This window comes from Erithacus rubecula (assembly GCF_903797595.1).
Source record: "Erithacus rubecula genome assembly, chromosome: 3".
In the NCBI taxonomy this organism is placed as follows: domain Eukaryota; kingdom Metazoa; phylum Chordata; class Aves; order Passeriformes; family Muscicapidae; genus Erithacus; species Erithacus rubecula.
In genome coordinates, this window is record NC_136689.1 from 43,509,745 (window position 1) to 43,526,310 (window position 16,566).

The window sequence follows — 16,566 nt, forward strand, 5'->3', positions numbered from 1 at the left end:
AAAGCCCCCACTACTTTTGCTAATTGCAAACAAAGACAGACACAGAACAGGTTATTACCACAGTGCATTTCCCAATAATTCAACAGTCCTCAGGAAATTGTCCTGAACAGCCAGAAAACACACTCCTACATGCATCTAGTAAGAGTAATTAGTACAATGAACAAACGAATCATGCAAACTAATGAAGGAGCTGGGCAATTTAAATTACAGTCCATTCATTCTCTCCCTTTTCAGAGAAGGATGAAGGAAACCTACATGGCATATTAAGCAGGTAGCACTTGAATTACAAAGTACACCATACCAAAAATCAGTGCAAATAGTGAGTATTCAAACATGCAAAAGCAGACAAAGTTAACTAACTGAAGATGTCTAATGATACTGTGTAAAGCATATTTTAAGAGAAAAAAAAAACAACACAACCAAAAAGCCTCGCAAAAATATTCTGGCAGTCAGACAGCTATCACAAGAGTAATATCCAGTGATATTTCAGGCTTCCATCCCCACTGTATTCCCCATTTCCAGGAGGATAGGATTTGTCTGACAGCAGCTAACAGATAAGAAAAAGGCAATCAGACTAAGAGGCTTTTCTAATTCATAAAAATAGGACTACTGAGCAATTTAGTGATATTCTGCTTTTTCATGTCAAGATTACATCCCTTCCTGCTCTACAAAAAATGAGATGGCTGTGGTGGTGGTATTAGAGAAGAAAGGTCCCAACTCCAGTTGCTCTTTTCATCAACATCTGATCATACAGACCAGAAAGTATTCAGGACTGCACTGCAATTACAGCAAAGACAGAGCCTGAAAAGCATTTCCACTCCCTTTCTAGCAAAAGGAACACTAGATGGTGCTAGATCCGTATTCCTATTTCTATGCTCTTGGATGAATGAATGCAGCAAGAAAAAGAAAAGTTAAAAAGAAAGAAAAACAACTAGGAAACAACAGGTGCCTCCCACATGTAGTGGCACCATGCCACTTCCATACAGTGCTGCCCCACTATCTACCAACCTCAGGGCTTGAGTTTTCTGCCCATTTACCTGCAGGAGCTCCACAATCAATAGCAATAGAAAACTTGAAGTCAGACCACACTGATCTTTTCTCCTAAATCTTGCTAACAAAACACAGAATAAAATATTATAAAACAGAAAATCTATTACAACTGCTACTGAGTCAGTTTTCAGGTTTAGTGTTTAGAAAGTATGTGCTTCACCAGCACTTTTTTCATACCTCTTAAAACACTTACAATTTTTTTCAAGGGATCAACTATCCTATTTCATTTCTGTTCTGAAGTCAGCACAGATCCAAATGCATTTACCTGCATAAAACTTCAGCACCTATGAGCTTTGGATGGAGATTTAGTATCAAATTCAGTGGGAAAGGTGCTTTTAGGGTTCTGTCCCTCTCAGACACCGGCTTGAGGAAATTTTTCAGCACACTGTTTTTGTCACTTGGGCCCAGGCCTACAGTGCTTATTGCCTCTGTTATACCAACAGAATTGTTTATAGGCCACACAATAGGACCTATTAGAGCTGTGACCTAACTAAAAAGTAACCCTCATCTCCTCTCTGACACAAAAGCACAGCAGGGATTCTATCCAGACCAGTTGCCTGAAATACCTCTAAGTTGCACTCCCACAGAAATTTGCTCAAGCACAATTCTGAGAAGGTTTGGGGACAAGAAATGTTTAAGTCAACCCTATATCAAAGAAAATATGCTTAGCACAATCAGAACGTGCAATGCTCTCACTGAATCTGCTCTTGGGTCCCAGGCAGGAAAGATGGTGCTGCTGACAGAGAATGCCAAAGTGCCTCTCTACTTCTAGCAAACATAATGGGAAACAGAAACAGTAACAAAAAGAAAAGGAAGCAGCATTAAAAATTCTTTGAGCATCAATGGTCTTAAAACTTTAAAAAGCAAAATGCACACATCATATAATTTACTATGATCTATATCAGAGATAGCTCCCATTACCATTAGCTTGCTGCATTCCAGAAAGCATCACCACACTACATTGTGCCTCAGTTTCCCATTCTTTTCTTAACTGTGCTCAAGCCTTTATTTGCAGGAATTTTTGCAAATAAACTCATACAATAGGCTGCAGGTGTTAATTTAAGACTAAAAGAATATATAATTACCCTGACTGCTGAACTTGAACCCTAGGATGAGTCAAGGTTTGGCATCAGAAGAAAAAGTATAGTATATGCAGACTTGAGCAATTTTTTTCCCCAGAAACAATTTAAAAATAGAAGTAGTGACAACTTTTCAATCAGAACTGAACAAAGTCTTCATGTTAAAGTCTGTAACAATCCTGACAATTCAATCAAGTATTTATCTTTCAGATTGTTTCAGGGGTATAAACTGCATATCTGCACACAACACTGATAAAGATTTTACAGAGCGAATATGAAACTAATTCTTGACTTCCAGTCTATGCCCTCTGACACCTTTAAAATACCCAATAAAAAGCTGAAACTCAAAAATCCAGGAACACCAAAAAAACTCCACCAACTAACGAAACAATCAACAAAACCACTGCTATTTCTACTGCAAGTCACATCATGTTGTCCTTAGGTCACTAACAGTACAAATCTGACCCTGCAGAATAGCAAATCCATTTAAGAAAGCAATTTAGGACTAATCTGTAAACAACACTTGGCTGAGAGCTAAGCAAAAAGAAAGATTCAGAAACTGTATGAGACTTGAAAGAATGTGAAGTAGCAAGAACATGCACTGGCCTCCAATTAATAAAAACTTTTTAAACATTTAAAAGTGAGTTTGGCCTGTCTTTCAAGAAACCATAATCATGAAGGCATCTTGGTTCTTTAAAGAAGTTGGTTGTCCTGGCTTGTAGTCAGAAACAGAAAAACAAAGTTAAATTCCTGTTAATAGAGAGGGATTGAAGGGGAGAGGCCACAGCAAACAGAACAGATTGCAAGATCTTTCTACAAGAGGCCTGGAAACAAGAGTTATATTATCTGGAATGAATTTATGTGATGTGTACTTTCTAATCTACCTAACAAGCAAATACCTAAATGGAAGTCAAAAGGATGACCATTTCTGAACTAACCAGAGCTCTAAATCCATGAAAACAAGGAAGGAAGGATGGCAAGTAAGTTTGTTTAAACAAAACATTTGCTTTATGTAGATGCATACCTGACAAAGTGACTCGAGTGTTAATCCTGCTGCTTGCCTTTTCAAGGAAATATGGGTGGACTTGAGAGCACCTCTGCCCTTTATTTTCTTCTTTCAAAATATCAGCCCTTAGTAACTACACAGCTGTTAGGCTGAGCTAAGCTAAAGCATGCTACTAAAGCAGCTGCTGACAGTTACCATTAGCTAGTTCTCTGATTTAAAGGCTATTCTAGAAAAGCCTGAAAGTAACTCAGAATAAAAGTATCTGGCTGCCAATTAGAAGGACCTTAGTCTTACTGCTGTTTTTCTCGGACATTTCATTTCTCCCTTCCAAAAACTCAGCTGACTCCTCAAACATTCCCAAAAGGACTTAGAACTCACAAGGTCATATTAGGCTAAAAGAAGCCTCACAGCTCAGCCAACAAACCATGCATCTGGAATGGAAGCTGCCTGTCATTTTATGGCCATAAGCAAAACTAAACTGAGTTACAGTGATTACTTGAACACAAAAACTGGATCAGCTGACCACAGCACTAAGAATCTAATTCTACTTAAAATACCATACTTCAACAAATATTCCATTTATTTGTATGCATCTAAAATAAGATATTCAACCTTTCATAAAAGCATGCAGAAGAAGCTATTCCATATACATTAACTTTTACTGTTCCAGAATGAATGTGAAAAAGCGAAATAGCTTTGAAAAGCAAAAATATGTACACTAAAAATGTTGGATTCTATTACTCATGTTTTTCATATGAGAAAGCAATTAGCATATGAAGATAAAAATCAAAATTAGGCTGACCATTAAGACAAGCATTCCATAAACAAAGGTGCAGTGTTCCCTTCTCTTCATCCCTGACTTCAGTTATTTTCCAAGCAAACTTTCAAATGGTTCAATTTCCCTAGTACATAAATACAGTAACCTGGTTTCACAGCTGTCATTGACTTATTTGCAAGGACCTTACACATTACAAAGTGCTTTAATCGAAAATCCTGGTGCCTGTGAAATCTCTTCTTAAACAACATAAAATGTGCAGAACAGCGGCAGAGCTATTCATGAGCTCAAGAATGGAAGTTTAACTCTACACCTAACTCTACAGCAAGGTAAAGGATTGACTGCTTACCAGTAATGGTGCAGGCATCTCTGTACTCTCTGCAGTCTGGCTCATCATCTCCCACGCCTTCGCTCACATAGTGCTCCTCGTGAACGCCTGTGTCGCAGGCTAGTACTGCATGGTTCGACAGCTCCGAGGGAGGCACAGCGGCGGCCAAAGTGCAGTCGTGCAAAGCTGTGGCGTCCAGCTTGGCAGGTTTCACAGGCTTGTACAATGTGCCATCAGGGGGACCAGCACTGGAGACTGGGGCTGGCTGGCACAGATGGAACTCCTTCTCTTTGCTAGAGCTGGCTTCAAGAAGTCTGCAGAACACAAAAGAAACAAATGTTCAGTTCAAGCCATTCCAACCAGTGCATATCAGGACAGATAATTTTCTTTCTCTTAAACATTAGTTTAACCTGACAAGTTCAGCAAATACTAAAACCCCTACACTCTTCACAGAGCAGCTGCCTATCTCTGCACTTTGCCCACTCATGTGCACTCTGCACCTTGCACAGTGGCAAAGTACCAGTCCTTATACTGTGCTTTTCACCAACAGCTGATTAAACATTCATATTTTTGCCACACCAACTTACAGTAAACATAATCCATTCACCTTGGCTCATTCACCAACTTTCTCCCATGTCAGCCAGGTCAAAGTTGTGTAAGCCAGCATCTGTATGAGCCAGGTCATACAGACAAGCTGCACATCCCTAGCTGATTTACTGGCACTTGAATAATAATTTATCATTAATCAACTGATAGCAAACAGTGATCAGAAGTACTATAACCGTACTAGACTTTCCACTGTACAGCTCAGCCCCTCACCCACAGACTGGCAGCTGGTACTTCTGCTCCCTTTACAGAGAAGACAGAAAACAAAATTCAAGGAACCCTGGGTTAAAGGACTGACCACACTGCTGCTCGCCAGTGTCTCAGCCTCAAACTGGGAATGAAGTCCCTCAAGGCTGGATACTGATGCCCCCAGCATGATGCAAGTGTCCAGAGAAGGAATGAAAAAGAGCACACTTCCCCCAAAAATTAACCAAACCTTTTGCATAAGGAGCTAAAGGCACTGCAAAAACTGGTGGTATGTTACTGCTTTTGGTTATCAGCAGTGTAAGGAAAGATGCAAATGCTCCATACTGCTAGAAAAGGAAATGTGGGATAAGAGAAAAACAGACTTGGGAAAGGACTTGAAAGACTTTATATATGCAATAGCTACAATGCATAAGCAGAAGCTGAAGCACAAGCCACACAGGAACACCCAGACAACATGGGGAAAACAGGAAGCCAGACAGCAAGAAAACACAATTGCACTGATTTGCAAGCAGCAGGTGTGGATGCAAGTCCATATGCAAGTGCAGCAACAGAAATGCCTTGTTTGGTGCTTCACTGAGAACCAGAACAACAGTCTTCTTGAGAACGCTGTATTGAAAAGGCTCTCTCTAATCTCTGGAACGTGTCCAGACAATCTTATTTTGCTGCTAAAGTCACACTCAGTATTTTGGCATCCTGTTTTCTGGCATTTCTCACCAATAACATTACTGCTTCACCAAAACATGACAGTATTTCTAGAAACTCACTGCAAAACCCAAATATCAGTCTCTAAACTGTCAAGACAAAGATCAGGCATTTACACCTTCTGGGAGCAAGTTCCAGAAAAGTCTTGCAACAAAGCTGGAACACTGCACCAGCATCATTTTTGTCTACCTATTTTTTCCCTTCAGCATAAGAACAAAAAAGCAAAATTCTCTCCCTGTTTCAGGAGGTCTCAACAAGGATACATTTGCACTGAAATCAGAACATAATAACTAGAAAGCAGATGGGCAATATTAACTCTTGGAAAAAACACCCTTATACACAAAATAACATTTCATTAAGTTTACCTCAATTACATACATTTGTATTCCTGCATGGTATCATTTAACCTGGAAATACTTCCCAAACTCAGAGGCTCAAAAACTGTATTTTGTAAGGACTGTAACAGCTAAAGGAATATACTAAATTGAATGATAAATTTATACCATACCCTAATAAAAATTACACCCTACTGTGGCAGCTGCAGGAAGAGAAAGTTCCACTCAAGTGCTTTAACAGAAAGTGTTATGGTTCCCCTGCAGAACATCCATTATTCCTGCACTATCATGGTACATACTGAAGAGAACAATGGGGTTACTTGTACTAATTACTTATAAAATGGTCCCCTTTTAAGTAGCTCTTTAGAAATTACAGTACTGAGATTACTGATATTAAAATTAGTTGCTCAAATGAAGTTGGAATCAAAATGCAAATCTTAATTTTCCCCTCTGCACTGAAGACAGAGAGATAGAAGATAGAGTTTAAACTATAAACAAAAAGTACTGGAAATACACAGACTGGCTCTTTAGATGGGCTCAATTCTGTCCTAGCTGCTAGCACACATCTGTGAATTACATTTGTTTTGGGAAACTGTTAGATAAGTCTGTTGTTATGAACAAGGCCATGACTGTGATTTAATAACTATAAGAATCAACAGCACTTTTCAGCTTTTCTTGTCCTCCTCCCCAGGCCTTTCCTTAGCAACCTCAGGAAGCCAGTAAGAAAACAGCACTCCTGAATGAAACAATACTGATAACCAAGCTGTGATTTGTGTGCAGCCTTCAAGTGAGAATTTAAAATCTTGTAACTTTTCTGAACAAATGACATCCAACATGTGATGTACCTGACCACGATTTCTCTCCCACACAGTCCTCACCAAAAATACTTTTGGGCAGAACATAACATTCCAATGTGCTCTAGTAAGTTGTGTTGAATGAGTTTAACCTCTTAACATTCACTTCACTGAGGCACTATGGAACCATTTCTCCCTCTCCTCTAAGCTCCATCCCAACCTTTGGCTCTGTTAAGAGTAAATAGAGATATGCACCCAGAAACAGAGGTCATCAATGCTCTTCCTTCAAACAAACTGTTTCACTGCTGGCACTCATGGAAACTAGAAGAAAATAAGCGTGAAAGCACAAAGAAGGAACAATAGCTAAATGCCCCACAATTCACAACAGTCTGTCTGTTCTACCACAGAAACACATGGAGCATCTACATGAGACAGTCAAATGCATGTTTAAGAGAGAGAATTGGCCTTGATCTTAAATCCTTGTATCATGGAAGAAAAAAGGACAACATAATTGTGTGCGTCTGTTTCCCTTCAGATTTATTAAATATCCTCAGTTCTCATAAACACAGAGGAGAAATGTTGTTCACTCTTCTAAAACTTACAGAGGCACTATTTGTATGGCCTCTCTTGCAAGGCAAATATTACCACCTAATCCACACACACTCGTCATTTAAACTTCTACATCTTGTTATTGCAGAAAATAAAAGCAAACTGAAACTGAGCAATACCAGACTGCCGAACCAGCTATGAAGAGAAATGGAAATGGTAGCTACTGTCCCCAGGAAATACACAACATTAATATTTCTCTTTAGTCAGCGTCGCCAGCACATACAATATTAACAAACAAGATTATACAAATTGTTCTTGAACTCCTTGGTATTTACTCATTCTGACATACAAATGAGGATAATAAATCATTATTGGAGTTTTGTACTTAATCTGACATCCAAACAAGTGCAGGGTTTGTAAATCAGATTGTAACTTTTCTTAATGAAAATTCAACCCATTCCACTCTTTTTACTGCGTATATCCACAGCAGCCTGCATATAGGATTTAAATAACTCCTCTGCTACCTAAGATGACATAATTCGGCTTTTGCCTCAGTATGGTAAAAGCCATATTGTACCATTTGCTGTATTGTACCATTCCTCCCAGTCTAACTACAACAGTCTGAGGCCAATAGACAGAGGTGGGACTAAAGAAATATTTGATCTAACTAAATTATTCAGTGTAAACCAGTTTGTTGAAAGAGAAAAATTCCCTAAAGTTTATCATCTATATCTTTCTACCAAAGCTCATTCTACTCTTAAAAAAAAGTCAGTTGTTTGTTGAAAGGCAATCATTCCAACCTTGCACTTTGTTAGAATGATCACACAAGCACAAAGACTTGCTCATGCACACCACCTCTGTAGAATGCTCAAATTTTGGTCTAACCCAATAAATGCCTAAAACAGAGTACTGGCATGATTGCTATATCAAGACCTTAAATTCTACATACAGCCAACACCTCTGCAATCTAATAGTACATCCACACAATAGATGGGACTGTGACTGCAATGTAACCAAGACTTGATGAAGAAGTACATTCGGTACTGACTGTAGTGTACGTGGCAGCCCAGATTACAAGAGGCAAGTCCAGAATTGAGCTGTGATTAGTCAGCAAGGTGTTCCACTTACAAAAAGAAAAAAAAAAAAAACCCCAAAAAAAAAACAAAAAAAAAAATAAAATTCAGCTTTGCAAAGCAGTTCAAAGCTAAAATGTAATGGTTTTGAGATAGAGGGAAAAAAATCTCCTCAACAGCCAGCCATTTCTGGGGTCTGGAGATGAAAAAAAAACTGTTCATTTTTTCTTTGCAATTTGTTTTATGGGAAAAGGGTGGAGTTTCATAGATTTAAAATTTCATATACAAGCAAATAAAGAAAAAAACATTTTCTTTTCCACTGTCATTTGAGATAAAAGCTTTTCTTTATTTAAGTATAATGCAACTTAACTCTGAATCTAAATACACAAATGACTTAGCAATCCTTCTTCCTCCATCAAAAGCAGAAGACGACACAGATATTCACCCATGTGCTTATCTAGAGCCCAGCAATGCCTAGTAAGTCATCCATGACTTTGCAACATTATTCTTACCACCATCTTGGATTGTAGCAACAGCAATTTACTGTAGTTACAAAACATCTGAAACTCCTAATGTGCTACCCAAGAGCCACATGCTGCACCTTTTGGTGATTATTAAGCTTTGAGCTATTTTTAATTATCCAGCTCAGATTTTGTGATTCAAGCACTACTTTTATTCAATAGTCTAAAATGGCAACTGGGACACTGTGAACATCTGCCAAGTTAAAGAAATATTTATTCCCTCTGTTAAGGAAGTATCTTTCCAGAACATCTGACTAAAATCTTCCAGGTCATCCTTTTGCTATGCATACTCTCATATGCAATTGAACTACGCTGTTTGGTTTAGAGCAAAAGCAAAACCTTTTACTGTGAGCTGGCTGGTTTTGAATAACAGCTCTGGTGCACATGAACAGTCAATTCCCTTTCAGTAAGAATCTGAAAACTCTGCTGCAAGATGCCCTTCAAATGCAACTTGCTGTCTTACAGGGACATGAAACTTCAGGTAGGCCCATGGGCTAAATCACCAACAAGTCATCTGGCAAGTACCTATTAAATTTTCTCCTTTGAGAGCTTCTAAGGCACAGGTAAGTGGGGACATTCAGCCCAAGGTGATAAGCTAAATCTAACCTAAAGTAACCCCCTCAAATCAGTAATGAAGATTTATGAAGCTTCAGTGTTTTGATCTAGTCATCCCCCCTTCTGGCCAAAGTATATGCTAATTTAGACAGAACCACAAGATATCAAGGGATTGAGAGAGCTTTCTAATTTTCACATCTGCCTGGAGCTTCAGAGCCCTGATCCTATATTCTCATTTACCAGTTCACTGACTATCATTTACTAAGTAGTAACTGCTGCTTAAAACAGATCAGAGGGTTTTAGAATGTACAAATTCCACCCTTTTATTGAAAAACTTGAAAGAGTCCCACCAGAAATGTCCTTCCTTGTTTTCTGCATCACAGTTTAAAACAGAGGCATTTCATAGATTTATAACAAGTCTGATAAGTTTCACTAAGTTGTTTAAAAAGAATCCTCAAAGTTCTTATCTACCCCCCCTCAAAAAAAAAAAAAAAAAGCTTCAGATGCAAAATGCTCCACATAGACACTGAAGCAAATCAAAGCTATGTATGTATTTGTATGTCTGTCTCATCTGTTAAAAGATTAATTTGCTCACCTACCTTTGTTGTTTGGGAAAATAATTGATTGAAGCAACTTAGAACTGCTTTAAGTATTCAACTACTTCTTTCATAATGCACATTTTGGAACTATGAAAGTTTATTTTTTTAATTTAGAAACAATTTCGTCACTAAGTGGGTGGGTTCAAAAGTCAAAATGCCTTCTTCCACTTCAATACACTGTGTCAGACCTTGAAGAAACAACTATTTTCAGGTCTGGCTTTCACACTTAAACAGTGAATGTGTGCGTGTGTGTGTAACTTTCAGATAAAGGCTGAATATGATCCCAAAGAATTTACTGAGTTGTTTCAATTATATGCTTTAGCAGATACTCTCTTATAAACGATGGGGTTTAGCTTCTGCTCAGAAGCTGTCTTTTAAACATGCAGAATGCTGACTGCTTAGTTAAAATCTCTAATTCAAGGGACATAAAGAGTCTAAGCACCATAGATGAGTGATAGAAGTGAGAAGCACTTTATTTACCTTCAAACACTTTACATAATTCTGCATTTCTCATGTTACAAGAATTCCAATAATTTTACAGTAAAAACTAAAGGGACAAACATCTTGGACAACTCTAGACTACATCCTTACCCAAAATTTTGAAGTCATTCAAGGCCCTTTTAATCAAACTTCTTGCCTAAAATTTCTAGCTTTTTAGTACATTCTAATCATACTCCATGCTTCTTGTTGGTTTTGGATTTTTTTCTCCTTCACAGTGGGATTAGGAATGCTTTGACCTAGCCAAATGCAATGTTTCAGGAAAGTATCAACACCCAGTGTTAATGCCACACACTATAAAGGATCTTGTCAAAGTATATACCTCCCTAAGAAAGGCTGTTCTGCCTGTGAAACTATAAAAAAAAAATTCAAGCTAAAAATCTGAAGGGCTTCTAAAATCACTTCTGCAAAGCCTCTTAACAAACAAGTACTAAGTTGATGAAGGCATCCAAAACCAGAACAATACTTGGTTAACTGCCAATGGCATGGTAACGTCATTTAGAATTTAAAAAACCACCACTAGAGAAGAAAAGCCAGAAAAGCAGCAGCAACAACCAAAAAGCTGCTTAAACCATAACATAACCATGTACAGCTTGAAATCTCACTGTCAAGGTACCCAAAGCTGCTGCTGTGGCCTTTTTTAGCCTTATTTGACTATTAGGTCATCAATCAAAACACTCATGTTTCCTGAAAAAATGATGAAATCAAAACATCACAAATAATAAGGCTCTTACAAGAAAACCACACCACTGCTCTCCACAAACCAAAGTTTCTCACCCTAAGAATTGGCCTTCAGAAGGAGCCCATCAGTCTCTTCTCCCCTCAGGGCACGGGAGAGTGGAAGCCTACTGTAAGACAAGCCCTGGGTTTGACCTTTGCAGCTGTGAGGGCACAAGTGTGCTCTCACCCAGCTTTATGTAACACTGCCCTGCTCTGCTGTCGAGCTCCTTCAGGCAAACATTGCCGGGATCTATAAATAGTTCTCCCTTGTGTAAGGCTCACATTACCTCGGGAGTTTTTACAGTTCCCTCTCCTTTTATTAAATATAGGCCAAAAATCATGCCCTCCTCCATCTCCTCCCACCATGTCCCTCTCTCAATGAATAAATAAAAATGCAAAAATGTAAATGATGTATTCCCATTCCTGCAACACCTCATGCTCCTGGCTGGGAGATCTTCAACTGTGTGTCTGCCCTGGAAAGGGAAAGCTGTTCAACCACCACCACTAGTGCAGAGTGTACGAGAACTGCACGTGCAGGCAAACAAGGAACTCATGAGCAAAGAAAACAAAGCTCAAAGGTATGGCAATGCAGAGTACAAACACTGCAAACATGTACTTCCTTTTCACACCCATGTGTGTGCAAGGTTCTCACTGAGTAGATCACTGTGAGATGGATCCAAAAGGCATGGACTAATACTTGCTGAAGGTAAGATCTTATAACTTAAAAGAAGCAAAACAAAACAAAACAAAAAAATCACCAAATCAAATTATTTTGGATTGGTCTGCTGTTATATTTAGTATGTATGGACTCCAGTCTCAAACACAGTGAACACAAAGCTAGAATACAAGAGCATCAGTTTTGGTACATAAACACCATGCCTATCAGCCCATCTCCTTATACCACTAAAAAAAGGCAGGTATCAAAGATTTTTCAGGGCTCAAGTATGGGGAAAAGGACCACACCAACAGCAAACCAGGTCCTCAAATAATATGGGTGGGAACAGAGATAGCAGAAATACGAAAAGCTCTCTTTACACCACAAGATAATGGAACTCCCCACTTCTTTACTTCTCCACAAACCTCAAAGGCTTTCCAATGAGAGTTTCAGGTACAACTTTTCTGCTGGTTGGGGAGTGCTGTTGATTATCACAAAGTCTCTGAGCTGCATCAGCTGAGGTAACATCACTGTCTCTGCTCTGAAGTGCTGAGCTCACTTCCTATCCACAGGAAGGAGTAGTGAGAGCACTTGCCCAGAAGCAGAGTCACAAATGCACTACACACACATGAACTAGCTACTTGTACAAGGAAAACAAAACAAAACCTCCCAAGGACTCATTGAAAAATGACTGTGCCTAGGACAGCAGGCAGCAGGTAAAGATATTCAAATTAAAATCTGCTCCCATTCCAAGCTAAACCCCTGATGAGCCAGCCCAGCCATACTTTCTCAGGGCAATGCCAAAGAGCAGGGGAAGACAGCCAAGAGACCATGCCACTGTTGGTTTCCCACCACCCCTACACTACTGTTTAATCAAAAATACAATAGACCTAATTGCCAGCAAGTTAGGGCCAAGAGTTTTAGTCAAGTAACTCTAAACAAAGAACAGACTGGCTCAAACCAAATATTTATCATGGTTTAAAACCTGGGGGAGAGGAGGGAATTTTAATCTTGTTTTGCATAACTACTGTTCTTCTTGTGTTACAGGAGGAATTTCTCATTTTCCACCCTCTGCAATGACTTGTAAGAGTCTACATGGAGATGGAATACTTTAAATTTTAAAAAAATACTGATTTACAGGATTGGAAAAAGTGTCATTATTTCAAATTTTAATAGCTGACCTGCTGAAAATATTTGAACAAAATATCATATAACACAAGACTGCTGATTTTTTTTTTACTTTTTTTTTATTGCATTTAGTCAGTGAGAGCAGGGATAAAAGGAATTCAATTTTTTGCAAATTACCCTAAAAAAAACCCCAACAAAAACCCACACACTGTAACTCCTGTGTCCTGATCCACTTATCTACAGACTAAGTTGAATAATTATATAAAAATATTATTCAAAAATAAGACCAACAAACAAATCCAAACCCTGAAATAAAATCTGCTGAGTAAGAATACCCTGGTTTTTACTGCCTTCAGAAATTAAGAGATTTTGAATATTCTGTTGCTGCTAGAAGCAATTTCAGAGAGAACTACTGGGAAGCTTACCTCCAAGGACAGTCAGAGCACCAATTCCTGCTCTGAGTAAGATGCTAAGTTGATCTGCTTTGGCTCACCAGCATCACTGGCCCTCAGTCCCTGGCAGCAAGCCTCTCCACGTGCTTGAGCAATTGGCACAATCCAGCCAGAGCTTTCATCATTCTTCAAGGTGGCCCTACAATCCTGAACACCCACATTTTCTCAAAACCTATCCCATAATTTCTTAACTGGCTGTTAATATCCCTGGGCCTCATATCCATTTTCTTTTGCCATCTCTGATTAGGTGTGTATGGGAGCAATGCTTTCAACCATGCACTGTTATGTTTGAGAGGACACGAGGGGAGGGAACTGAACACAGCTCTGCAATTATAGCCCCGCTCTAAAGCTTTGGGCAGGGGGAAATACAGATCACATCTTCACGGCCCTTGCCAGCCCAGAGAAAGCCAGGTCTCCAACACTTGTTGATATCTGAACCTTACAAGTTACTTTAGGTACCAGTGTTGAGGAGTGACATAACCAGACCACAAATTCCAAAATATCCAGCAATCCAGGGCCTTATACTGAAGCCTTGGTCACATGGCCTTCCCAGCAACTGAGACATGTGCCCCTGACTAATGAGGGTGCATCTCAACACACACCATTCCAATGCAGGACTGCCTCCCTCCAGCTCCCCTAAGGGCCAATGGCTACAGCAGAACAAAGCCATTTCACAGCCGGTCTCAAATGGCTACATTGTAGTTTAAAACATGGCACAATTATTCTGTCAAGTCATTTTTCTGCTTCTGATGCTTGTGTGCAAACATCAAGAATAGAATAAGAAAACCAGAATTTGTTGTTCAAAGGTTGCTCTGTATAATCGGTATATTATCATATACATGTGTCTATGTTCTTGGGAACCTAGAATTGTTTATCTTAACAACAGGCTGTGGAATTTTAGGAAACGGAGCCAATTATCCATGGCTAAGTGCCATTAAAGTCAAAGTCACACAAGTAAAGATTTTAAAACAGTTTTTTAGAATTCAAAGGGCATTAACATGAAGATGGCAAGAGCAAAACTGTGATACAGTCTTTACACACATACAAAAAAACCCCATCAATGCCAAACAGAACAAAAGAGAAAAAAAAGTGTCCTTACAGGGGAGAACTACACAAGAGCTTAAGCTAGGTGGTATAAATACAAATTAAATACAATACTGAGACCAAAACTACTGTAAGCAGACTAGGCAAGCTGACCTGCTTTACCATCAGACATCTCAGATCCTCACTTGTCAGTGTGCCTTATGACTTATTTGTATCTTAGCATCCAGTAAGAAAGCATTCAGAGTCTACCAACAGCTTCAGGCAAGCAACCCAGCCAGCTTTCCATAAGGAAAACAGTTTTTAGACAAATCTTTTTCCTCTAGGTTAAGGATTTTATTTTTTGTGTGCAAGACTGAAATTTCTCTGTAAGTGGAACTTTTCACTACAGTACCAAAAGCAACCTTTCTTGGGCAATAAAAAGAATTGAACCAATTCAGCAAAATATTACTGAGACATGCTACATGTAAAAGCACAGAGAATAACATGTAGCTTCACAAGGTTGGAGAACTCAGCATTTGAAGCACTTCTTTATAAAATTGAAAAATATTAAAGAAATCACAAATGTTGCCCAACTGCAGTTTAAAAAAAAAGCCTCTCTCAAAACAAGTATATTATGATGCTTAGAAATGTCTTCCTTCAAAATGATTTTTCATGACCTAACTTGGCAGAGCAATGGTCCTATCAGCCTCAGAACCACAATTAGAATTCATTTCCCTTGACTCATATATACTCTAGCACAAGGAAAGTTATCATTCCCAATACCCAGTTTTCTCAAAATAACTGTAATAAGACTGGAACATCCTCTGGATTTTAACTGCCCATGGTTATATTTGAAGATGATACATTTTGAGATCATAGGAAAGTATCACTAAAGCCAAAGTAATAGTCTGTCTATTTGAAAGACTCACATTTTTTATTTGTGCAAGAAGAAGTGAGTTTCTGTCAAGGGAAGATTCAGATTTCAAGAGCAACAGAGAAAATGGAAAACAAGGCCCACAAGTATAATCCTCAATATAAACACAGGATTTCCTGAAAGGAACAGATCTCTCTACCTACTCTTTTAATTCCCTGTGTAGGTTGCTCATTTGATATATAAACTCTTACTTGAATGAAAAAAAAAAGTTAAAAAGAAGCCAAGATTTGACAACTGAAGCCAGTTACATTAAAAAGTACTTGGAGACAGCACACCCTCAATTTCCTTATTTAAGCCTTCCTTAATTTTCAGTTCCCTGTCCAACATATTCTTACAGCAGAAATCAAAGCTTTATCATATCTCTTTTACTGTCAAGAGATAATATGAAGCTATCCTTGAATTGAAGAAGGTCTAGAGAGCAATTCTTTGCAACTTAATGTGGCAGAATTAAAAAATGAACTTGTATAGAAAGAACTGCATATCACATAATTAAGAGAGAGAAATTTTAGAAAAATACTTTTATATTCTATATAGGCACTGACTTCCCTGAAAAGAAGTCGATCTACTTAACTTGTTTACATTTCATGTAGAAAAGCTTTTGATTTAAATTTAGACATGCTTTAAGCATAAGCAAGGTGAAATATTATAGTGTATCTACCAGGGGGTTTGGGCTCAAACACAATTTTCAATAAGAAATGCTGGAATAACATTAAGAAGTATGCCAAATAATGGCAAAGATCTCTGAGCTATCACCTATCCCATGCAAATAAGTTTCAGCTTCGTTTAACAAATTCTTGGTCATCCCTTGGATCAGAAGAACATAGCAGTCCAGACAGTTCATGAAGCAGTTCAAGCAAAACACAAGGTGGTATTCTAATGCAAAAATTGCAGTATTTCCTCTACCAGGATACATGCATCAAATATTGTAGCTATACCCAGCACACTGTAGAAATGTGGCTACACTAGACCATCCTTAC

The 16,566-nt window shown here is 38.5% G+C and overlaps 1 protein-coding gene across 6 annotated transcripts in view; it reads right to left on the reverse strand.

Annotated features, from left to right (window-relative positions):
- The window catches only part of TRAK1 (trafficking kinesin protein 1), a 124,289-nt gene that overhangs the window by 75,456 nt on the left and 32,267 nt on the right, over positions 1 to 16,566 (reverse strand). For all 6 annotated transcript variants that reach the window (XM_079299928.1, XM_079299927.1, XM_079299926.1 and 3 more), the window contains exon 2: positions 4,260 to 4,552. Coding sequence is in view for 5 of the 6 variants with exons in the window: in XM_079299927.1 (XP_079156053.1) it covers positions 4,260 to 4,552 (293 nt within the window). In the remaining variant the exon portion in view is untranslated. The remainder of the gene's footprint in view (positions 1 to 4,259; positions 4,553 to 16,566) is intronic.